The sequence below is a fragment of the Aythya fuligula genome, unplaced genomic scaffold (genome assembly GCF_009819795.1).
Source record: "Aythya fuligula isolate bAytFul2 unplaced genomic scaffold, bAytFul2.pri scaffold_37_arrow_ctg1_1, whole genome shotgun sequence".
Taxonomy (NCBI): domain Eukaryota; kingdom Metazoa; phylum Chordata; class Aves; order Anseriformes; family Anatidae; genus Aythya; species Aythya fuligula.
This window is the reverse complement of record NW_022473986.1, coordinates 84,242-109,532: the sequence shown is the minus strand read 5'-3', so window position 1 is coordinate 109,532 and position 25,291 is coordinate 84,242. Positions and strand designations below refer to the sequence as shown.

At 45.2% G+C, this 25,291-nt stretch overlaps 1 protein-coding gene and 1 pseudogene across 1 annotated transcript; both read right to left on the bottom strand.

The window, feature by feature from the left end:
* Positions 1 to 736: 736 nt before the first annotated feature.
* On the bottom strand, positions 737 to 6,538 carry LOC116501567 (ATPase family AAA domain-containing protein 2-like; the record flags this gene model as incomplete). The annotated part of the gene is made up of 6 exons (XM_032207170.1): positions 6,416 to 6,538; positions 5,188 to 5,435; positions 4,078 to 4,139; positions 1,451 to 1,610; positions 983 to 1,096; positions 737 to 886 (listed from the first exon to the last, which is right to left on the bottom strand). Coding segments are annotated over exons 4-6 (391 nt in total), but the record flags the coding sequence as incomplete, so codon positions are not given.
* LOC116501566 lies at positions 5,936 to 24,517 on the bottom strand (annotated as a pseudogene).
* Between the last annotated feature and the right edge of the window lie 774 nt (positions 24,518 to 25,291).

Below are 25,291 nucleotides of genomic sequence, written 5' to 3'. Positions count from 1 at the left end.
CCTCTCCCCACCATTTTCTTGTGGATAACTTAAGCTTAATATCCTTGGCAAAAAGATATTGCAGCAAAACCTTTCACATAAACTTAGTGTTTCGTGAAAAACAACAACAACAAAAAAACTTTAAATTCAATTGGATTTTTTTTCATAAATTCAATTGGAATTTAAATTCAAAACTTTAAATTCAATTGAATTTAAATTAAAAAAACTAAACTAATTAATTTAAATTAAAAAAATTTAAATTCAATTGACTGTTCAGAGGAACAGTCAAGCTTGACATTATACATCCTAGAATTAAAATCTAGTTTGAGTTTTTCTCCCATCTCCAGACCTTGCGAAAGATGCTGATTAGGAGCTCTGTCAAAAAAAGTGTAAGGCTTGTTATATCAAAGCTTTGAACCCTTCTTACTGCCCTTGACCTTCTTCACATTGCTGCTCCTACAAGGGTGAGTACTATCATTTTTAGTACGGGAGGGAAGCTGTGATATCCTTGAGTGGGGGGTCGTTCTGTTTACAAAATGAATTTCCAGTAAGAGTACATCAAACGAACCAACTTTCTTTGAACTTTAATTCATCACTATATTGAATGAATGACCTCTGGATTTCTCTCTCCCATTTGGAAGTCAATTTGAAAACAAAATACCTCTGGCATAAAGAGCCAGGCATCAGAGACACCTGTTGCGCCTCAAGAACAGAGAAGGTATGAATGACAAGAGCAGCTGAATAAAATGCAACTTGCCATTAGAAATGGGTGTACTGGCATCTACAGGTGCCGCTGGCATCTCCTCATTTTCATTACTCTCTTCCTCTGGTTTCTCGTCTTCAGTAGCAGGGTTCTGCCGTGGTGACTTGGAGTTGTCGCATGGAGCACACGCTGGAGAGGTGTGACCTTGCAATAAAGAATAGATACCAAAGATCTTTGCCGTGCATTTTCAGTTACAAATGCAGAGACAAGTCTTCAAATCCTTAGCGTTAAAGCATGTACCTCTTTTCTCACGAGATTCTTTAATTTGTTCACAAAGTCGTCCAAACTCTGTATCCATTTCGTTCCTCACCATTGAATATGCAGTGTCTTGCAAAACATAGGCGCTGTGACGATCTGAAATTTTACAGACTTTATCTGAATGTTGTCTACCAACCAATGAAACTGTTTTGATCACAGAAAAAATTGCTTTCTTCATAGGTCGGTTCCAAAAGGTTATCTCAGTGAATATTTTCAGCATAACAACATCGAAGTTAATTAAAACAAAAGCACTAGTTCCTTGGGAACACTTGTATCACAATTCCATACCCAAGTAGCAAAATGATAAAATATTTACAATGTGGTATGAGATGTTCTCTGTGGATGTCCAAAATCATCTAATCCATCCGAAGTCTATTGTCCACACACAGCATTTATCCATCTATACATCTGACAGATATTTTAAACTAGGGCTAAAAAGCACATCCTCACCTGTAGATCTTTGATCCGGGTAGTACTCTGAGGCATTGTTACAGATTAGATCGATGTCCTTCAGATAGTCTCCTGCAGCGAGGTACTGGCGCGAGTCAATTTGAGTCAGAACTGTTGAAAGATCCATCGGCTCTTTAATCCTTGTGGCATAGTCAGGTACCTGCAGATCAAATACAAGCATTCAGAGGTTTTCTTAACCTTGCACACTGTCTACCAAAATTATTCTGAAAACTTTAAATAAACGACTTCCTAAAAACTCTCAACATTTGCGATGCATCAGAAGATGCTGAAATTAACCAGTTTGCTTCTCAAAAATGGAAGGGCTCTTTCAACTGGCATTAGAGCTGCTAGGAGAGGACAACAAGAAGTAGGGAGGTCAGAAGCACGTGCATGGTAGAGAAGAAACACTGAGGGTAGGAGATTTATTTCACTTTGCTGCAGAAAATCACAACAGTGAAAGCTGAGCAAGCCATCCGACATTTTCTTTGTTGTCGACATTGAGGAAAAGGTGCATGAATTGCACCTGTGAAGTACCTATTGCAGGCATCTACTTTAGAATGAGATAACTGGGCCGAGAGGTGCTGATTTCTTCCCTCAGACCAGAAGAGGAGCCTAATGACTAGTTCAGATGAGGACATATGTATTTGTCGAGATTTTTCACAGCTCAAGAACCTAGGAGGAAAGGGGAAGAAAAGCCAGTGGATGCCCACATGAAGAGGACTTTTGCTGATCCGCAGGTATATTCAAGTTACATCTGTCTTTGAAATACACGCCCCTAGTTTAGGCTTATCTAATAAATTAAGGAGAAAAAGGGATCTAAGCAGCCAATTGGAGGAAAAAGAAAACACACTGCACTTATGATTGATTCCTATTGAGGAGTTCCAGATGAAACAGAGAACAGGACCTCAAAACTTATTTTTACAAACTGCTGCTCCTATTCCTGTTCCCACAGGAACTGACAGTCCAAGAAAGGGCTTTAGACTTCATTCAAGTAGTCCTGTAAATACTGTTTGTAATTATAAGGAAAGATCTCTGTGCTTTTCAGTGCTGTGACATGCCTACGTATCAAAGCCTTTTCATGAGCAAACTGTGTTGGCATTTGGACTGGCTTTTTAGAATGAAACCAGGGCTTTCAGCGAATAATCCCATAAGAGACATTTGAGAGTCAGCAAAATGACATATGACAAATTACTGACAGAAAATGACCACCAAAGCAAATCCCAAAGAGCTAGTAACTTTGATAGGAAAGTTTTAGATGTACTTCTTATATCCTCCTCACCTCTTTTCTTTACAGGAGGCTTAGTCACTTCATTTAGAATTAGGTCCTCAAAAAAAGCTGCTCTCTCTGCCCTACCAGACAATTCAATATTGCACACTTCTCCAAATTCCTTATTAAATAATTTTTGGATCTAAAGCAGAAGGAGGAAAGACATTTCAGATTTAAGGCCACAAAAACTCATATTCTATTCCAAAAAGACGAGTACCTTTTCAAATTAAGAATAACCTGAAGAACACAAACTGAAAAAAGTTATCTTCCTGGCCTTAAAAGGCTACATTTTCACAGGCTGGCACGGCAAATTCAAATATCGCCTTTAAGAATCACCTGTAGAATTAAAGCTCGCTGAAGGGATTGTACGCTACACTGATAAAGTAATGGCTTTCACCACATCCAACAGCGCCTCCTTTGTATTTACTTGCCTTGCTGCATCCTTTACTTAGAACCTTTATGGCTATAGAGGGAAGAGAAAGGCTTCAGCAGACAAGTGAGGGCTTTTTGCTGAGTTTTTATTTCTCTACCAAAAGGTGTCTGAAGTAGCTAGTACCTCTACGTCTTCCTCCATGTTCAAGTTCTAGTATTAAAAGGTAGGTAAGGAATTTCACTACTTATTTTAGAAGGAATTTACAACCTGTACAAAAACTTCTGTGGGAACTCAAGCACTTTCAAAGCAGTTGATAATTAACACCTCTAGGTTAGACCCGTTCTCTTCCCCCAATAACTGAGACAAAATAATCAGAATGAGAACAGTGTGGTCCTGTTTTGGGCACCTTCCCTTAATGTAAACTCTCAGAAGTCAATGAAGTCCTGCATGTACTTTTACTACAGTTTATTTAGGAATACAACTAGAATTCAATTCCAAAGTTACTTTAGCAGAAATTGGAACTCAGCTTTCCAGCTTGGAATGCTTTGGCCTATCTGAAGAAAGAAACTGATTTTTTATTTTTTTTAATCAAAGTGTTTCAATTCTCTACTAAATTGCATTATTAGCAGTTTACCCAACATAGCATGGAATGGCAGACTGTCAGAAGAAATCTCTTCAGTAAAGACATCCTCTTGTCATTTCAAGCACTGCATATTCTTGACTGAACCACTTTGTAGCCACCTGAATTATTGTATTAATTTATTATTTGCATGCATGAGAAAGGGGTGAAAGTCACTTGCTTGACTCAGAAAAAACCTTAAGCAGATGCTTTCACAGTATTCTTTTTCTCTAAGCAAATTTTAAGTGATTTGTTAGGGTGCCTGAGTAATAACAGCATGCATTTAACAAAGCACAGCATTTTGATGCTGAAAGCATTCATAAATTACAAGACACTGAAGAAATAGTAAGAAAAGTATTGACAAATACCTCTTCTGGGAGATCTGAGTGACATACATCAGACGTAGCAAGCAGCAAAACTGGCGAAAATGCTGGAATGTTATGTAGTAGAGTTAGAAAAGTAAGTTTCAAAGCAGGTCCAGCATTGTCCCACCATAAATGGATATCTGGGACATAAATTATGCTTGGTGCTGTCTTCTGAGCATTTCGGATCAGCTACTGAAAAGGAAAGCTTGGGTAAGAAAACTAAAACACGTAGAATAACCTGTTAATACATAGCTACATAGCCATTGGACTGCCCCATGAAATGAAACTACATGAACAGAGTGGCAAGCATCCTTTCACATAAGGAATTTCTCTGTGCACCCTTTCAGATTATCAGTATTCGGAGAACTCTAGTCAGAAGATGGGAAGGATATATTCAGGCAGTGGCTAGACACCGTAGCTGTATGGCCACAGCCACAATCATCGCATAACAAAGAAAGGAAATGTCCCTCTTATGGGACACATCAGTATTCAGTCATGTAACATGTCTGTCCTTACTTGTATGGCTCTCAAACGTTTCCACTAAAGGTAAAAATATTTTGAGGTAGTGATGCCAAACAAGAAAATGGATTTCCTGCCTAAACGTAAAAACACCAAATCTGTTCATTTTTTCTAGTTAAAACCACATCAGCGTGCAAATGAAGTGTTTTGTGAATGTTAATGCTTTTATTGCACATACTGCAACAGCACAAGTTGTGTATGTCCGTGCGAAAACAAAATAAACAGAAGCCCCAAACCTTGGTTGCCTTACTAATATAATTTAAAAGAAGGCTACAAAAAGTAGCCGACATGCAGTCTGGTACAGAGCCATCTACTGGGAGCACACAGTCTTAGGAGGCAATGAGAACTACTTTCTGGATCCCAGTGACATGAGCAGCATTTCTTTCCACAAAGAGATGCTTATTAGCAACACCGCCCAGCTTTCTGAGCTGCTAGCAACATCCTCACTGTGAAATTGAGTATGGAAAATGTGGACATGTACAACATTCAGATTGTTTGTGGTTTTGTCTAAAAGAAAAGGGGATTTTCAGACAGAAGCAAACATCCCGGCACATTAAAACAAGGCCACCTCCATTACCAATGAATTTTGCTCACCTTACTTGCAACTTGATTGATCCTTTACATACAGTCAGTGAATCCGATGAGAATAAAAAGGTACGTGTCCGCAGATTTCTTCTGGCAGTGCAACGTTTGTAAGCAGAACAGAAAGGTCCAGGGTGTGAACGGGAAACTTCTCCAAAGCGTGCAACACCGCGGGTGCCACGTAAGAAACCTGGTCGTACCCTTCTTTTCCTACTATTAGCAGACGGGGCCGGCATGATGTTGGTTCGCAGAAAGCACTCCTAGAACAAGAGTTAAGAAAACAAGTTTATAAATGAGGTGCTGAATAGACAGACACACAGATGTTCCAAGTACTTTTCCTATAGACTTTCTTTTCCCTCCCCAAATAATCCAAATGGCAGTGGTATATTAAATACATGTAAGATTTCCAGTTAAGTTATTCAGTCATCCCAAATGTTTCCTCTCCTTCCCTTGCGTTTCCTATTCTTTACTAAACCAAGACTGCAAATTAATATCCCTGCAATCTTGCTTTACTACTAGGAAATAAATTTGCTAGGAGCATTTGTTTCCCCACTACAATCAGGCTGTACCTTTGCTGGCTTAAATCAAAGATGCTAGAGACTTAGCCTTGCTCTGAAGCACAGAAAATCTTCTGGACAGCACAGCAATAGAAACTGAGAAAAATAACTGATCCAGCTGCAACAACATGATCTAACTTTCCAACTGTGGGCTTGCATGACTTCCATACTAAAATACCAAAAGATTAACACAACTTGGTGGCTTAACAAATAAAGACACCGTTCAAATTTTTCTCAAGGTGTTTTAACAAGCCATTTCTCAGTTTTCTTTCTGCTACATAATTCACTACTGGTTTAACAATCCTGGAAAACACAAGGGCAAAAGGTGGCAACACAAACCCATAAAGTTGGCGTATTTTTAGCTAAAAGGACAGACAGCACATTTATGTGGTCTTGAGTCTTTCAAAGAACGCCATGGATTAAGTCAACGTGTTCTGGTAGTCTACGGATCACTTTGGCTTAGGAAGAGAAGCCTGCGCTTTTCAATTTAGTCATTCAGAGCAACTTCATTACAACTTTAGTCCCTTCACCCTTTCTTCTTGTGAATACCAAGCACCTCTTCAACACACAAACTTGATGTTACCCCTTCATCTACCACCCCTCGCACTTTGAACAGCTGGAACTGTTTAAAAGACTCAGCAGACCTGAGAATTTAAACGTAACAGGGATCTATCTTTCTTTACCTGCTGAAACAGAGGCGTTTTTTCTCTGGTCCGTCAGGCATTCCATCTTTTAATTCATCTCCAGAAACCAAGGATGCATCGTCATCACTGTCGAACATATCATCTTGTAAAATAGGATTGAAATGCTCTGAAAGGCAAAAGAGGTTTGTTAACTTTCCTGAATAGCCTTTGTCTCTTTCTCTTACATTAATACAGCTTCTAAATAAGTGCCAAAACCCTTTCTTCATTTGAGAGCACACACTGAAAGCTATTTCCTAGAGTTCATCCCACCACAGATTTAAGGAGATGGCACAAGGCCCTACAAAGCTGTACTAAGTCCCACTGATGTGGTATCACTGATGTGATAAGGTATGCTACTCTTGGTGATTTTTTTCTCCCCCTTGGAATAAAGGAGATTACGAACAATTTCTGCAGTTACTAAATAACTAAAAAAAAAAACAAAAAAAAAACAAGACCATTTCTTTCTGGAGGAGGTTCCCACAATGAAAGCACGGTGATAAAGGATGTGATGGTCACAGAATTCCATTCGTCTAGTAAGTATCAATGCTAATTGATCTCACGTGCACATGTATAGTATGATCCACAAACATTTAAATTAGGAGACTGGTTAAAAATGATGATAGCTAAAACAATATTTAGCTTAGACCAGTTATACTTGTATCCTGGTCCTGACATTCTTCAGAAAGGAATTAGAAACATTGACCTAGAAATGCTTCCCCTCCAAAGATCTGAGTTTTGATTTTTGAAAGAAAAATAGGTGCCTTATACTTCAAACCTCAAGTCAACCTCTACAAATGCTAATTATCTTAGCTGCCATCAGAAGCAGGATGCTTCAGTAGAGAACGCATCGTCCTTTACTGTGTATTGAGTCATTCAGAGCTTCCATTTGGCATTTCAGTTTCGAATCCACAATAAAACCTATGCATTATATTCCAGACATGCCCAAAAGAAAGACATGCACATGCAAAAAATAAAATTCTACCATCATTATGTCTGAAAGGTTTAAGTTGATTGCACAAACCACAAGTTTTTGCTTTAGCAGAATTATAAAGAAGTGGATGCTGTGGTTATATCTTGCTGTCGGTCCTCCTTTAGCGCAAGCTGTGCATACGGGAAGATCTTCTGCACAACTTGTAAAATATTCTCTACTGATCTTTTAAAAAGTGCCATGAAAATGGGTGATAGTGCTTGTCCGGGTGAAGCCAAGATCCTGTTTGATGCCGGAACAACCTTCTTCCTAGTGGTCATTCAAAACTGGGAAAAAAATAGTCTACCAAGTCGGCTTTTTTTGATTTGGTAATAAATCTGCAGACTGTTAAGTCATCAAGCACTTCAAGACTGTTTGAAATAATCTCTACATTAATATAAAAGGAATTCCTCAAACACACTGCGGCCGCTTACCTTTAATATACTCATTGGATGCCATGGAGCTGTATTTCTTGCTTTCGCCTGCACTGGAAGGCTTCCTTTCCTTGTAAGGTTGTTTACTGCCCTCGCTTCTGCATTGCTCACATGAAGAGCCATCTGGAGGATGGGATTCTTCTGTGAATCTTCTCCCTTCTTCTCCCACGTTATCTTCTGGAAACAATGATCTAAGTGTTCCAAGGAGCCTTTCGCTTTCCTGGTGTTTCTCCTTTTTCTTCTTCTTTTACGCTTGCGATTGGCATTGTCAAAGTGGAGCGCACAGAAACACAAATCGTGAAGTCTGAAAGAAACATGCAAGTTAAAAAGAGAAAAAAAAGATGTGGCACTTGTTGCCTATATGAAACTTGATTTATTTTACCACAGGTGATGATTTGCAGCATGTCAGCTGTTTTGTGGTGCTATGTGCACACGCAACTTACTTTAGATGCAGCAAACTTAAGCCCTCAGATTGAAGGACCATAGGTCCTGGTTTGTACACAGATCATTAACAATGGCTAGCTCTGGAATAGGTGCAAGCAGAAAAAAACTTTTAACCTAATCCAGAATGATGTACAGATGTGATTCGAATTATGTGGTCCAAAGCTCTGACACAATTCAACAATAGCTTTCACGTCTTCACTGATCAACCTAACAACATGATCCACAGTCAGCTGATGCTATCTAAATAACTTAGAAACTACCAGAAAAAAAAAAAAAAAAAAAAAAAAAAAGAGACGAAAAAAAAGGAGAAAAAAAAAAAAAAAAGGAAGACATGAGAAGCACCCAGAAAAGAATTAGGATAAAATATGCGGAGCATGCTGGAATCCTTGCTTACTTGGAATCCTTCTCTCCATGTTTATCTTTAGACTTCTTTTTCTTCTAGAACTTGTGATATTTTTGCATTTTTTTCACCACCTAAAAGCTCCTTTTCTATCTTTCTGTCTTTCCTTTCTATTTCACTTTCACTACCTTCTGCACGGGTATATTTTCTTTTTCTGTTTCCTTCTGTTTCATTTTTCTGGCGACAGTTCTCCAAATGAGCTGACACAGGTGGAAGCGCATGTCTTTCACGAGAATGTCTTCCGGAATGTTGCTGAAGTACTGAGCAACGATGCAAGTCTGCTCGGGGTATGCTAAAGCGACGTACATCTTCCTCTCTCAAGAGGGAACCGTGAGGCCATCCGCTTTTGTAATGATAACGCTTATGTGACCTGCTGTAGTTAAGTTGCAGTCGATTTGTCAAGGGCTGCATCTCCGTGAGAGAATTTTCTCTCTCTACTGTCTCCTGTCGCATGAGGTGAATAGTAATCGTTCTAATAGCTACATCTTTCCCATCTCCGTGCTTCATCTCGATAGTATCTTTCTCTGCTCCAACTTCTTTCCCCTTTGGATCGGTAATATCTATTGCTACCTTGTTCTGATCTTCCTCCACTGCCAGATCTGTACTTTGAATATTTGACTGCTCGTCTGCCATTCTCAGGGCTGTTTCTTTCAGCAGGGAAAGCTCTGCACCTGCTTCCCTCCCAGTACTCCTGCTTGTGACGCTTTTGCTCAACAACTTCCATGCTCTGAGAGCACCTCCTCTTGCTGGAAGGACCTGCTTTTTGACTCTCCTTCTCTTCAGTAGGAGCACGTTCCCTCTTGCTTTGGTAACGCCCTTTGTCAGTGTTTTTAGTCTTGTCCTTTGTATCTTGGCATCTCTCTGTAATAGCTGAGGAGGAAAGGTTTTTAGAGCTACATTCAGTGTCAGACTTGAGAGAGGAAGTTTGCCGCAATTTCTCACCAGGCTCACAAGACTCTTTGCCGGACAAAACGTTTTCTTTTGAAATGAGGTCACGTTCTTTTGATCGTCTTGGTTTCTCCTTCTCTCCACCGTCATCACATTGGTACTGTGCGAGGTATTCATCATTCCCAGCAGATTTCGGAGGGTCCGCGACACTGCACAAAATAAGATCACATTTCTCACTTCTGCTGAAGGACGTGAATATTAAGAGGAAAACCTTCCAAAGTCAAACAAACAAAAACCTCCGGACTACAGAACACTCGCAAAGATATGCCATTTAGAAACCTCTCCGGTGATTAGGACACCTTCTCCAGCTCCCAGAGAAAGTGTTTTTTCCCCTCTTGCTTCTGAAGCCATTGAACTAAAAAAGCAAACGCATCTCTCTCCCTCCACATGCTGCTCTGAATAAGAGCCAGAATATTCAAAACCACCCTATTTGTTCTCCCCACAGAGCTGAAAAAAACACCAGTTGAAACAGAGTTTTCTACCTCTCTCCCAAGAATTTACATTCACATACCCTATGACTGAAAAAATACAAGGCGGGGCTGAGGAGGAACAGCCAGTGCTGGAAATGAAAAAAAGCAGCCCGTTTCTTCAGAGTCTTAAGCCTATGCTACTAGGAAAAAAAAAAAAAAACAAACAAAACAAGAGGAGAGGAAAACAACAGCGGGAAATTTACCTATTCTCCACGTGTTCAATTGCAAAGCCTCCTCTGGAGGATCAACAGCTGTGAATTCAGCGTGCTTAGGAGAAATCAGATCTACATCTGAACCACAACTCTTTCAGTAGTATCACTAACTTATGTGTTGCCTTCAGGGGGCAGTGGCGACCTGGTTCAGGAACGGCACGGCGACCAACCCCAGGCCGCTCGGTCCATCGGCTCACAGACACCAACGTGCTGGATGGCAAATGGCGTTTATTGTCGAGTCACATGGGGTTCTATACCCGAGGCCCATAGCGCCTCTTCCGCTTGCTTACATCACAGCCCACACACTACTGTCCATCAAGGGAGGGGCTCCACCTTTCCGTATAGCGCGACATCTTCTGGCCGCCAGACCCTAACTACCCACATTTCCCCCCTCCCTATGCACAACCAAATTAGCTAAAATATAACATTCTTAAGACGTTGACATCATAACTTAAATAAAAAACATAAGGCACAATAACCAGGAGAAAACTAGGAGGTAACTGGTAACCCTGAGTAAATACACTCTTAAAGTAGTTGTTGGTGTTCTACCAACATAATGTAAACTTTCTCTAACCAGCTTTTAACAAACAACACAAGCTTATTTAGTATACAAGGTCCAAAGATAAGATCACACAACGGCATCGCAGCCCCCCACCCACGGAGGTCGCTTCGCTGTTGTCTGGATTCTGCCAGTGTGGAACTCTCAGGCTTAGACAGGACGCTTGCTGACTTATTGTCTTCTCTTGTCACCGGGGTATACAGATTACGGGGGTGTCCGATGATCCGTTCCTGTGAACAGAAACTCAGTTTTCATTAGTTTTATTCTGAGTCGCGGTCGGGTCAATGCGCCGAACTGGTGCCAGCGCCCAAGCCACTGTGATCTGGCAAACAGTAGGCGAGTTGATCTTTCCTTGAGGCAGCATTTTCCACTGGAAGTTGGAGCGTTGCCATGGGCCCACAGGCCCTGGGCTTGCGCCTGGGGGGTGATCACTGTTGGGTCCATACCCATTAGCCACTGCAGGCTAGCATACAGTTGTCCTCCCATTCTTGTTTAAAAATGATCATCCCCCCCCCCGTCAAAGATCAGTCGACAAGTTTGTTTTATATCAAACAGGAGCATATTGTCTCCCCCGAAAACACCATCTATGAGGGTGGAGATCATTGCAGAATGAAGCCCTTTATCCGCAATGGCTTTAACAACCGCTTGTACATCCTTCGGGTTTATTGGTGAGTGAACCCTCTGCCCCCCGTCTGTCACCCAGACCGGGAACGCTAACATGGCCGATAGAGCCCAGTCGGCACACGCAATCTTAATTTTCCTCCGATCCGTGAGAGGAATTTCTCCCCCTCGCGGTGCAGCTTTATTTCGGTTGGGGATGTTTTTGCTATCTGTCCCCATTTCCTCCTCCGAATTTGGAGCGGTATCTGATCCGGAGTCGGAGCTCGGCTGACTGGTCTCCTCCGAGTTCCGGTACCCTCCCGTCGAGTTCGGGCCCCGCCCACTGCCCCTGCGGGGGGGCCGCTCTCTCCCTCGTGGCTCGCCCCGCCGCCTTCTCAGCGAGGCGTTTGCGCCACTGGAGCGTTTTTTCGGATGGCCGTTCGGATCGGCTCTCTGCCCCTCTCTCGCGCTTCTACCTCCTCCCCGGTCGAACCCCGCAACCGTTTTCTTTCTCCCATTTCCACGTGTTACTCAAACCTAGCACTTCATCCCCGTTCCCGCAGGCGGCTTCTTCACCCGACGAATCAGCGCCGTACTGGGGCGCACATGGCGGTGGTCTCTCCCAGATTTCCCCAGGCTCTGGTTCCCCACCGGCACCCCTGGCTTCCTCAGCTGAGCCACCCCATAGCTTCCACAACTTTGATACGACCTTCACAAGGGTTTCCATCTTCCTTGTTGGTCCGGGAGCGTCCTCCCCGCCGGGCTGGTCCCTCCGCTCCGGCCGCCGTTCTCCCAAATCCAGGAGTTTTCCCGGGTTTTGGCACCACTTGTTGCCTTCAGGGGGCAGTGGCGACCCGGTTCAGGAACGGCACGGCGACCAACCCCAGGCCGCTCGGTCCCTCGGCTCACACACACCAATGTCCCTGGCACTCGGTTACAAAGGGCAGACAGACCAAGAAGCACTTGCTCTTCTTCCAGTGTGGTGGGAGAAGTAGTGAAAACGATGCGGCACTTCATGGAAAGGTTTAACGTGGACCTGTTCGCTGTTACACAGGCCTTTCTGAAAAACACTGGTGAAGTGGAGACTACATCATACTTTCTGCAGACAGAGCAGCGTTTGGATGGATCCCCTGTATGGAGCAGAGAGGACGATTTAGAATTGCAAAAGGATGATGAGCATGTTAGAAGTAAATTGATAGCAAAATTTGGAGCTGAAAATGTAGCAAAGCGAGTAGCATTTAGGAAAAGTTAGTAAAGTAGATGGAAATGACTGTTCTCTTACAGTGGCAAGAACTTAATAAAAGCAAGGTCATTGCAGAAATGCAGATGTGATGGAGAATGTTATATTGTTCTGTAATATGGTGGATGGCAATTGGCGTTTATTGTCGAGTCAGATGGGGTTCTATACCCGAGGCCCATAGCGCCACTTCCGCTTGCTTACATCACAGCCCACACACTACTGTCCATCAAGGGAGGGGCTCCACCTTTCCGTACAGCACGACATCTAACTACCCACACACCTAAATAGAGGACCAAGCAGCACCTTGAGAGACCCAAGCCTCATGGAGGTGCCTGCATATTCAAGGGAGGTGTTTGTGTGGCCTGGGGAGATTCTCTGGTGCTCTGACATACTGCTTGCGTGCCCCAGGGATACATTATCTAATGCCCAAGGGAGGAGCCTTGGGGCTTTTGGAAGGTGTAGGGATGACCTGGATTGATGCCTGATTGCTCTGGGGAGATGCTGGGATGTCCAGAAAGATGCTTGGGTGACCAGGGAGATGCTTGGGTGCCAGATGGAAAATGCTGATGTGCCTTCAGATGATGCCTGGCAGGATCTTGTGCATCCCACAGAAGATCTTGGGTGCCAAAGGAGGTGCTTCCCATCTCCAGTGAGAGGTTTGTGTGCCCCGGGTGGTGTTTTGGAACCCTGGGGAGACGCGTGGGTTCTCCACTCAGATATAGACATGTGGTGGGAAGATTTCTGTGTGCTCTGGTGAGGTGCTTGGTTGTTCCAGGGAGGTGCATCTGTGCTGCAGGGACATGCTTCGGTGACAGGGGCACAACTCTGTGTGATTAGGGGATAACTTTGTGTGCCCCAGGGAGGCTTTTCTTGTGCCCCAGGGGTATGCTTGTATGCCCTAGGGAGTTGCTTGTGTGCCCTGAGAATATCCTTGGGCTCTCTAGGAAGATGCTATATTCCTCTGGGGTCACTTGGGTGCCCCAGAAGATTCTTCAGTGTTGCGAAGCACGGACGAAAGCACGACAGACACCAGCAGAGTCAGATCATGCTTCACCATTTTGTTGCCCGAATAGCCCAACTTTTATAGTGAATTTTACAGGGGTGGACAGTGTTTCACACAAGATTATTGGTCAAAAGCACTCAGACAAACCGTTAAGAAAATAACACCACCTGCAAGAAGAGAACCCCCCTTTTGATTAGAAGTTAGGAAAACAACCCCCTTTGTGCTTAACGGCCACGTAGACCTAGTCCTTGAGGCCAGCTGCTGATAACAATATTATCTGAGTTCCTTAATTGGGTGATGTGGGAGTCATTGCAGTGGGAGCTTCTCATAGTTACTCTGGCAGCTTGGTTTGCTCAGCTACAGCAGGCCCTGAGATTTCTAAGGCCTACCCCTGGTTGCTTAAAGCAAGCTTAGATCGAACAATTATGCCAATTCCCAACAATTCCCTTGTTTTCTTTTTGTACAAGCAGTACTTGGTTTTACAGCAGATGTCAAATACATAACATAACACAACTATATAACTTAATCCTAATAACACTACAATTACTGTAAGCACTTAATGGTAACACAATCTAATAGTAACACACTTAAACCTAATCACTTGATGGTGATCAAAGGCTGTTCTTGACAGTCCTTGAGGTGTCACAGCCCACGTCATTGTCAGAATGATTATCAGGAACCTCTTCATGGTCGTCTTCAGCGTGTGCAGATTCTAAAACTGCTTCAGTCCACTTTGCAGTGATCCACTGGGTACCTGTTCCCGGCACCACTTCAAAATCCCTATAACATTTTGCAAGTAACCCTTTAACCACATTTATCACAATACTACGTGTAATGATGATTGACACCACAATGAACAGAATCCTTAATCCCCCTTTGACTAATCCCAGTAACCATCTATGCATTGTTTCAAACAAATCAGTGAACCATTGATTGAAAGGATTGATACCATATTGACTCTTTCTCATGTGCTCTTTCAGGAAAGTAATGAATTTGTGAGTTGAAAAGGTCTAAACAGTACATTCCCTTAAATTTCTCCAAGTGGCTACTTCAAACAATGACTCCGTACTAGTGAAACTTGATTTTGCTCAACCGATCACAACTAGCCCTGCCCCAATTGACTCCCCGTTTTTCTAACAGCGCTGTAATAAATCCATTTCTTCTGATTTTTGCCGGCACCAATTTCCTATGCTTTTAGCCTGCCCTATGGTTATATCCCGGGATCCTGCACTGTGGCAACAATAACCTGTACTAAGGCTATATTCCGGAATCCTGCACTATGGCAACAATAACCTGAATTATGGCTATATTCCGGAATCCTGCACTATGGCAACGATAACCTGTACTATGGCTATAGCCCGGGATCCTGCACTGTGGCAACAATAACCTGTACTATGGTTATATTCCGGAATCCTGCACTACGGCAACAATAACCTGAACTATGGTTATATTCCGGAATCCTGCACTATGGCAATGATAACCTGTACTAGGGCCATATTCCGGAATCCTGCACTATGGCAATAACCTGCACTAAGGCAATAACCTGCACTGTGGCAAACCTGCACTATGGCAATAACCTGCACTATGGCAAACCTACACTAAGGCAATAACCTGCACTGTGGCAAAAGCGCGCTCTCACTCACACAGTACACAGCACAATCACACATACAGAGCACAATCGCACACCCAGAGGCCTCTGGCACATCTCACTCTCAATCATACCACAAGAACATAATTTAGAATGATAAGCAAACAAACAAGTGTTGTCTCTCATTGTGTTCCTCATGAAATGACTTTCAACACTTTGTTTTAAAACCTTACCCTTACACAAATACTTTCAACACAAAATACCTGGACATTTAAGAATAACACATACAATTATTAACACTCCAGTTAGTATCCCTCCAGCAGCTGAAAACATACTGTTTGTCTGCAGTTTCAGGAGATCTTTGTCTGCTCCTGCGGTGAGCGGCTGAGAGTGGAGTCCCCTCCGAACAAAACGCTCAGGGTGCACCTAGGGGCGTCCACACCACAGCCGATCCCCGCAGCCAAGCAGTTGTTACGTGCGGCCGCAGATGCCACTCCAGGCACTAAAATTGCCAATGCCGCTCTAGCTGCAACCCCACACAATTCAACATTATCATTGCAATCCGGTGCAAGCAATGCCCATTTATGTCTGGTGATCTCACACAACTGTAACAAGCTAGGAGCAAATACAATGAGTTTATCTAAGTAACATGGACATCTGGTAGCATTTGCAGCAATACCTTGCCAGCCCCTATCCCCACAAATCAGAAAAACATCAGGAGGTAAGGCCAAAGCTGTACAATTGTTCCAAACACTGTAGTTGTGACCCCTTGTCTCCATGCTATAAACCCCTAAACCCTGCTTAGCAGCGTCATTGTAATCACAGGTGTTATTTGTATTTCTATACCCGTATGGCCCTTTCCAGGTTCCTGGAGCAGAATTCATCTGATAGCCACGGCTACATTCACATTCGTAGCCACCTTTCAGGTTGATACAGATTTGACTACAGATACCAGGGTTTTGACATTCATCAATATCTCCACAGTTTCTCTTGTCTACAAACTCAAACCCAGCCGGACAGTCACATTCATTTATGATGCATTCCTTCAGGGGCTCATCACCCCAGTCCTTGCAGTCTCTCTGCTGGTTACACACTTTATTGATATCTATGCATTCTCCACTTCTGCACTTGAATTTGCCAGGTCCAGAGCACTGAATAACATTGTTACAGTTTGCTTCATCAGTGCCATCCAGACAGTCTCTCACACCACTGCACTGCCTACTCCCATGGACACAGTTCCCATCTTCACATCTGAACTGGTCTGGCCTGCAGGTCTGAGAAGGGCAGTTAATTTCATCACTTCTATCCTTGCAATCAGGATCTCTGTCACAGTCTTTTTCACCATCACATTTCCAGGACACTGGGATACACTGGGTTGACTGAGGACCACAGCTGATTTCATTTACCCAGCATGCTCTCATATGACACAGCTCAGAACTTTCGTCAGACCTATCTTCACAGTCCAGATCCCTATCACACTGCCATCTGTTTGGCACACACTGACCGCTGTTGCACACAAAGTCAGATTCAGCACACATCTTCACACAAGCACTCTCATCACTGCCATCTGAGCAGTCTTCACATTTTGTTCTAGCACTGTCGGCGGCAGTGCACAGGCAGGTGAGGGCAAGCAGCAGGCAAAGCGCCCCACAGCGCGGCAGTGCCCGCCGCTGCCCTGCACCTGTGTCACTTATACTATTCCTATTACCCGTGCTGTTAGTGTCAGTGGCATCCTCCTGGTACCGTTTCTGTCTTTGTCGCCCCTTACTCTCCCCCTTTTCTTTTTGCCACTGACCATTCACCACAAATGGATGAGACACATGATTACTAGTTAGGAAAGAGAGTGTAACGTCTGCTATACGGCTGCAGGCCGTGCCAGCTGCAACCCTAGCAGCTGTTTGTGAACAAGCCTGCCAGTGGTCATTTGGCGGTGTAATCTGCGTCTCTGCACTCCTGCCCTGCAATAGAGCTAAATCGTCATTAATAGTCTGTAGAATGTGGCAACCCCATGGAATGTTATCCAGAAACATAGTTATAACACCGATCTGGGGACGAATAGTCTTTTTTGCATTGCAAGATAAACCTCTTATAAAAGGAATGCTAGAGCGAAACAGCACAGCCGCTGCTGCCGCTGCCTCCATGGTTCCGTCAGACAGGCTGCAGGGTCCTGATGTCCGTCCCTCTGCTCTGTGCCGACTCGCCACACGGTGAGGGTCGGCTGCCGTTGTCCACTGACGCCTCTGGTCTCCCGTAGCAACTCGATCTCGGATGTCCCGCATCGCACCAGCGATTACTTCAATGTCCCGCGTTTTTCGCGGCTCCTTTTCCCGCGTCCCTGCGCGGTTCCGCTTCCCGCGTCTCTCACCGTGAGTCCCCGCGTCTCACCGTGAGTCCTGTGTACAGCGTTTGCGGCTCGGTGTCTGGCTACGGCGCCAGTCCGATGTCCGCTCCGATGTCCACTCCGATGTTCCGGCGGCGCTCCGATGTCCCGCGCCGCTCCGATGTCTCAGTGTCGGGCTCAGGCTCAGCGCTGTGATGTCGCAGCGCCGCTGGCCCCGGCGCCGCGCCTACCCCTGGTTGCTTAAAGCAAGCTTAGATCGAACAATTATGCCAATTCCCAACACTTCAGTACTGAAGAGAGCAGTTTGTGTGCTCCAGAGAGGTGCTGGAGTGCAACTGGTTTGTTCTTGTGTGACTGGGAGGTGCTTTGGGCTGTGGGAAAATTCTTGGTTACCCTCAGCAGCTCCATGGGTCCTCCAGGAAGGTGCTTGGATTCCCCAGGGTAATGCTGGTGCACCCAGGAAGGTGTTTGGCTGACCCAGGGCGATGGATGTGTTACTTGAGAGACGTGCTTCATTGCTGCAGGGAGATTCCTGGGGGCTTTAAAGATATTCTTGGATGACCTATGCAGATGCTTTTTCAGTGCTCCAGAGAGATGTTAGAGTGCAGTGGGGAGGTGCATGGGTCCTCCTGGAAGATGGCTGTGTTCCCTGGGGAGAAGATTGGCACCTCAGGGAAATGCTTGTGTTCCCGTGGAAATGCCTTGGAACTCCAGGGAGATGCTTGGATGCCTTGGGGACATCCTTGAGTTGAAATCTTGAGAAGTGATGGAGTTCTCAGGGGACACCCTATGATTCCCTGGGGAGTTGCTTGGTTGTCCAAGCAGAAACCTCTTTTCTCCAGGCAAGTTCTTGAATGTCCCGGGGAGATGCTTGTGTGCCCCAGGGAGATGCCTCACTGCCCTCTGGAGATACGTGCTGGCACCACTGAGTGCTGGGCAGAGATGCTTGTTTCCACTGGGAGTATAATGAAGTTCCTCAGAGAGCTGCTACGATGGGAATGGTAATGGTTGGCTCCTGCAATGGCATGATTTTGTTCCTGCTGGGCATGTTTTTGTGTCCAAGAGAGGTGCTTGGTTATACCAAGGAGATGCCTGGCAAACAAAGCATTGCCCTGGTTCACACCAACATCTCCCTTAGGCAAACAAGCACATCCCAAGGGTACGCAGGCTTCTCCCTGGAGCACCCAAGAATCTCCCCAGACAACTCAAGAATCTCCCCAGACCACCAACCTATCTTACAAGGAGGACCCAAACACCTATCAAAAGCGGAAGATACTTTCCAAGGAGCATTCAGGCACCTCCCTGGAGAAGCCGAGTACCTCCTTGGGAAAGCAAAAAATCTCCCCTGGGAATACAAGCATCTTCTCGGAGAACCCTCTATAGCATCCAGGTATCTCCCAGGAGCACTCAAGCACCTCCCTAGGGCTGAACAACATCAACGTCTGTAGCCAAGAATCTCCAAAGAGCATCTTCCTGGAGGAGACATCTCAGTGGAGCACCAATGCATCTCCCCAGGACACCCAGGAACCTGCCCGGGGCATTCAAGAACCTCCCTGGAGCACCCTACTGTCCACCAAGCCACCCTGGTGTCTCCTGGAGCATGCAAACATCTCTGTGCAGCACCCAGGCATCTCTCCCAGGCATACTAACACCTCCTTGGGCATTTCCCTGGGCTACACAAGCACCTCCCTGGGATCACCCAAACATTTCCTCAGGGCACTCAAACACCTCCCTGGAACACCCAAGCCTCTCCTTTGAATTATCCAAACATAGAATCATAGAATCATAGAATATCCTGAGTTGGAAGGGACCCTTAAGGATCATCAAGTCCAACTCTTGACACCGCACAGGTCTACCCAAAAGTTCAGACCATGTGACTAAGTGCACAGTCCAATCTCTTCTTAAATTCAGACAGGCTCGGTGCAGTGACCACTTCCCTGGGGAGCGTGTTCCAGTGTGCAACCACCCTCTCTGTGAAGAACCCCCTCCTGATGTCAAGCCTAAACTTCCCCTGCCTCAGCTTAACCCCGTTCCCGTGGGTCCTGTCACTGGTGTTATTGGAGAAAAGGTCTCCTGCCTCTCGACACCCCTTTACGAGGAAGTTGTAGACTGTGATGAGGTCTCCCCTCAGCCTCCTCTTCTCCAGGCTGAACAGGCCCAGTGACCTCAGCCGTTCTTCGTACGTCTTCCCCTCCAGGCCTTTCACCATCTTCGTAGCCCTCCTCTGGACACTCTCCAACAGTTTCATGTCCTTTCTATACTGTGGTGCCCAGAACTGCACACAGTACTCGAGGTGAGGCTGCACCAGCGCAGAGTAGAGCAGGACAATCACCTCCCTTGACCTACTAGCGATGCCGTGCTTGATGCACCCCAGGACACGGTTGGCCCTCCTGGCTGCCAGGGCACACTGCTGGCTCATATTCAACTTGCTGTCTACCACGACCCCCAGATCCCTCTCTTCTAGGCTGCTCTCCAGCGTCTCATCGCCCAGTCTGTACGTGCAGCCAGGGTTTCCCCGTCCCAAGTGCAGGACCTGGCACTTCTTCCCAGGGAAGCCAAGCACCTCCCTGGAGATATTAATCAATGTCCACGTGGCACCCAAGCATCCTCCCTGGTCACCCAAGCATCTTCCTGGACATCCCAGAATCTCCCTGGGGCAAACAGGCATCAATCCAGGTCACCCCTACACCTTCCTAAAGCTCCAAATCTCCTCCCTTGGGCATCAAAATATGTGTCCCTGGGGCACATAAGCAGAATCCTGGTGCACCAAAGATCTCCGCAGGAAACCCAAACACCTCTCCAGAATACAAATACCTCCATGAGGCACCCAAGCATCTCCCCAGGGGACCATAACATCCACCTGGAGGACCAACAGTCCTCCCCACAGCACTCCAGCATCTCACTGCAGCACCAAAGCATCTCCCCTGGAACCCAAGCACCTCCTGAAGCACACAGACATCTCTCCAGGTCTGCTTAGTGTCAGGCTGAGTCACCAAGCTTCCCCCTGGAATGCGCAAGTCCTCCTTGGAGAAACCAAGCATGGCCTTGGGGCACAGAAGCACCTCCCTGGATCAGCCCCACAGAGCCTTGAAGTAGGCAAGAATCTCTCTGGGCACACCAGGGTATTCCCAGGGCATGCAAGCACCTCCCAGTGCTCTGTGGAGGTGCTGGAGTGCTCTGGGAGATGCCTGAGTGTGGAGGAATGGTTAAGTGAAGTAGGCCATGTGAACATTGAACAGCTAGGAGGCCGCGAGCTAACAAAGTATCGAACACAGCTCAAATGAGCCTGAGAAAGTACGTAAGTAAGCCTGAGAAAATACGTAAACGCGCCTGGGAAAGTACGTAAAATCTGGGAGGTTTCAGGGAGGTTTCAGGGAGGTTTCAGGGAGGTTTCAGGTACAAGAACATGATATCTGTTGGTGGTCTGGGAAAGTACTAACTGTGTTATTTCGGTGGGAAACTAGCTGATAGAATAGAGAAATGCACTAACCAATCATGAGCTTAGCTTTTGCAATATGTATGAGCTAATTATATTGAATTAGATAAAAGACGACTGAGCTATCCAATAAATCGAAGTTCACTGATCACTCATATTGAGCGTCTGTGTCTTCCTTCCGTCGACAACAAATGTCCTCGCAACAAATGGCGCCCGAACAGGGACCTGCTATACGGGGACAGGGACTTCGCTGGAGTTGAACCTGCACTGGAATTGAACCTGCGAGCCACGGTTGGACGGAATACGAGAACCGGTCCTGCAACGTAGCTCAGGAGGTGAAAAGGATTACAAATTGCTGAATCTCCGCACCCGAGGCCTGAAAGGTGAATGGACAAGAAACCTGCAATCCCCGCACCCGCAGCTCGGAAAGGGAGTCCTCGCACCCGGGATGAGCCTATAGAGGGTCCCGCCGGAAAGCGTCGCCAAGGTCTTTGCAAAGGCTGCAACGGTACCGACGTATATAAAGGTATGGAGAGACAAGCGGCGTATGATTTGCTCAAATGCTTTTTAGAAAAGCGGGGCACACAGGATGTATGTTGTAAAAAGGAATTGCCAAAGTTATTAGCTTATGGGGTAGTTAAGGGTTGTTTTTTAAATCCTGATACTGTGTTTGAACATGCAGAGTGGAGGAAGTTTGGGGACAAACTATTTGATGAGGTAATTAGTGATAACAAGATAGCGAAAAAAATGATGAAGCCATGGAGGGCAGTAACTAATGCATTAGCAACACATCAAGCTGAACAAAAAATAGCTGCTGCTGCAACAGAACGATTAGGATCATCCAGTCAGAAGGGGGGGGCTTCTGCTTCTTCCTCTACTCAGCAAAGAGCTGAGGAACAAGCTTACCCCTCTCCACCATCATATAGAACAGTTATAATTCCACAAGGGACTTCGGTACCCATATCAGGGGAAGAAGAACCTTCACAGCCACAGCCACCGACAGCCCCGCCCGCACCCCCGCCCGCACAATCAGAGAATAGAGAAAGGGTGGGTGAGGAATCAGGTACAAATCCATTTTCAACAAGTCCATTTAAAATCAATGTACAGGACAGGGAGGAGACATGGAAAAAAATAGCGCATGAAGCAATGAAGGAAGGGAATCTTGAAGTAGCAGCACAAATTACAACAGCCTACCCGGTGGTGTACTCACCTCCAGATGCACAGGGAAATGTACAGGCTCAGTTGACTAATTTGGATTGGAAATTATTAACACAATTACGATCTACAGTAAATGAGTCTGGATTAAAAGGAGAACCTACTCGTCAAATGTTAGATTATATTTGGGGGACAAATATTTTGCTCCCAGGAGATATTCGTAGCATAATGAAACTAATCTTAACACAGCATCAACAACTTTTGTTTAATGCATATTGGCACGGTATCTGTCAAGAAGAGGTAGCGATAATACGAGCGCCTGGGGATCCCTTGTATGGTGTTACATTAGACGAATTACTGGGTATGGGACCATATTTTAGAACAGAGGCGCAGGCACTCTTGGGACCAGACAAAGCTAAGGTATCAATGAATCTAGCCAGAAGGGCATTAGAACAAATTAGAGAGCCAGGGGGAATGCCGTCCTACATGGGAATTAAACAGGGTAGAGAGGAACCATTCGGGTTGTTTATCGATTGGGTAGCAAATGCAATACAAGCAGCGGGAGTTCCCGATTATCTTAAAGGCACTATACTAAAGCAATGTGCACTCCAAAATTGTAACCCTTCAACTCGTAGTATATTAGTTACGTTACCGAGTACTTGGACAATAGAGGAAGGATTGGAAAGAATGTCTCAGGTACCTGTAGGTCCACAGACTATGTTAGTAGAAGCAGTAAAACAATTAGGTGACAACATGAAAGAACAGTCAAAAGTGTTTGCAGCCCTTGCTCCTTTGCAAACCCCCGGAGGACGTCCTATTAGCCGAGTATCGACACCGCAATATCGTTGCTTTCGATGTGGTATTGCGGGACACATCAGACGGGACTGCAAAACAGAATCTGTGTGGTGCCAGAACTGTCAATCAAATACTCACAGCACTACAGCATGCCGCCGAAATGCGTCGGGAAACGGCCGGAGCAGCGGGAGGAGCCGCCCCGCGACGACACAAAAAGTGGCTTTTACGACAACGGCAGCGACGGCAACAGCACCAGCACCAACTGCAACGAATCCTTTTTTCTCCGACCAGCCACCAGAGGGAGCCTCGGCCTGGATTTGGCAACCGCAGTCGATGTGACTTTATTGGATTCGAGACCCACCAGGGTGAAGACAGGACTTATTGGACCAGTTATTGTTAATAGGGAACCTGTGGGAGCTCTATTAATAGGGAGATCGTCTGCCACCATGAATGGATTACAAATATTAACTGGACTTATTGACAAGGACTACTTTGGGGAAATACAAATTATGGTTTCTGCAATGTTTCCTCCAATCCATGTGCCGCAGGGCACAAAAATAGCACAGTTAATCCCATTGCCTCATCTTGCTGAATCATTAGCATCGGAATCTGCAAAGGATCGAGGACTGGGAGCATTTGGCTCCACGGGAAAAGTGGCTTTATTGACACTTGGTATGCGACACAGACCACGACAAAAAGTCGCTGTATGTTTAAAGGATGAGAAAATACAGATTGAGGCATTGTTGGACACTGGTGCTGATGTATCGATAATTAGCACACAGGATTGGCCATCACATTGGCCTACATTTGAGTCTAATGCCACAGTATCGGGAGTAGGAGGCATGACTCTTGCTCGTCGATCACCAGTGCTACAATGGACAATAGGTGATAAGGTGGTAAAATGCAGTGTCTCCATCTTATCACTACCTGAAGGAGTACAAGCGCTAATAGGGCGAGACATCCTTGCCCAAATGGGAGCAGTTCTCACGACAGATCATCAAAATTTTTAGGTGTGGCCATTGCTTGGACTTTCCCGATCCCACTTAAATGGAAAACTGATGAACCTGTATGGGTTGAGCAGTGGCCACTAAAACGGGAAAGTCTTTTACATGCTCATAAATTAGTACAGGAACAGTATCAACAAGGGCATCTGAGACTGTCAACAAGCCCTTGGAATACTCCGATTTTTGTGATTCCCAAAAAATCAGGGAAATACCATTTGCTACATGACTTACGAGCAGTTAATAATCAGATGTGTGCTATGGGAGCACTGCAACCTGGATTACCTAATCCTGCTATGATACCAGAAGGGTGGAAATTACTAATTGTGGATCTCAAAGACTGCTTTTTTACAATTGCATTACATGACAATGATAAACAGAGGTTTGCTTTTACACTCCCTGCTATAAATCGTGAAGAAAATTCAGGAGACAAGCCCTTGGAAGTACTTAGGGTGGAAAATCACAGATTCTACTATTCAGCCTCAGAAACTTACCATCCAATCGAACATCACAACTCTCAATGATGCTCAAAAACTGCTGGGAGATTTACAATGGATTAGGCCAGTGGTCGGAATTCCAAATGAACTGTTGAATTCCCTTCGACCATTATTAAAAGGAACTGACCCTGCCGCAAAAGTGACATTATCAGAAAAACAGTCAGAAATATTACAACAAATTGCATCATTGATCACAACGCGTGTCACGCATCGACGCATACCTGACAGGCCACTGGATTTTACTGTTTTGTGTGGTCCACAACACTTGATGGGTGCTATCACACAGCAAAAAATAAAAACGGGGGAAAAGGAAATGGAAACTGTGGTATTGGAGTGGATAGCTCCCCCATTGCAACCCCGAAGAACAATTCAAGAAAAAATTGACACGCTGTCAGAATTAATAAAGAAAGGAAGAAATCGGATACTACAAATAGACGGAGTTCCGCCAAGTACAATCTGGGTACCAATAAAGCCAGGTGACTTGGAATGGTACATACAGAATTCTGAAAAACTACAAGCTGCATTATTACAGGATGGCGCCACAATAGTGGCAAAGACATTACAATCAACTATATTGTCATGGATGGAAAACCAAGCATGGATAACCCAGCCCAAGCGGTCGGATTCTCCGTTAGCAGATGCAGTAACTGTTTTCACGGACGCTGGGAAGCGCTCCAAGTCTGCTGCAATAACATGGAAAGACGAACAAGGCTGGCAACATCAAATCTTAAAGGGCCAGGACAACGATTCATTACAGACATTAGAGCTCTATGCGGTTGTATGGAC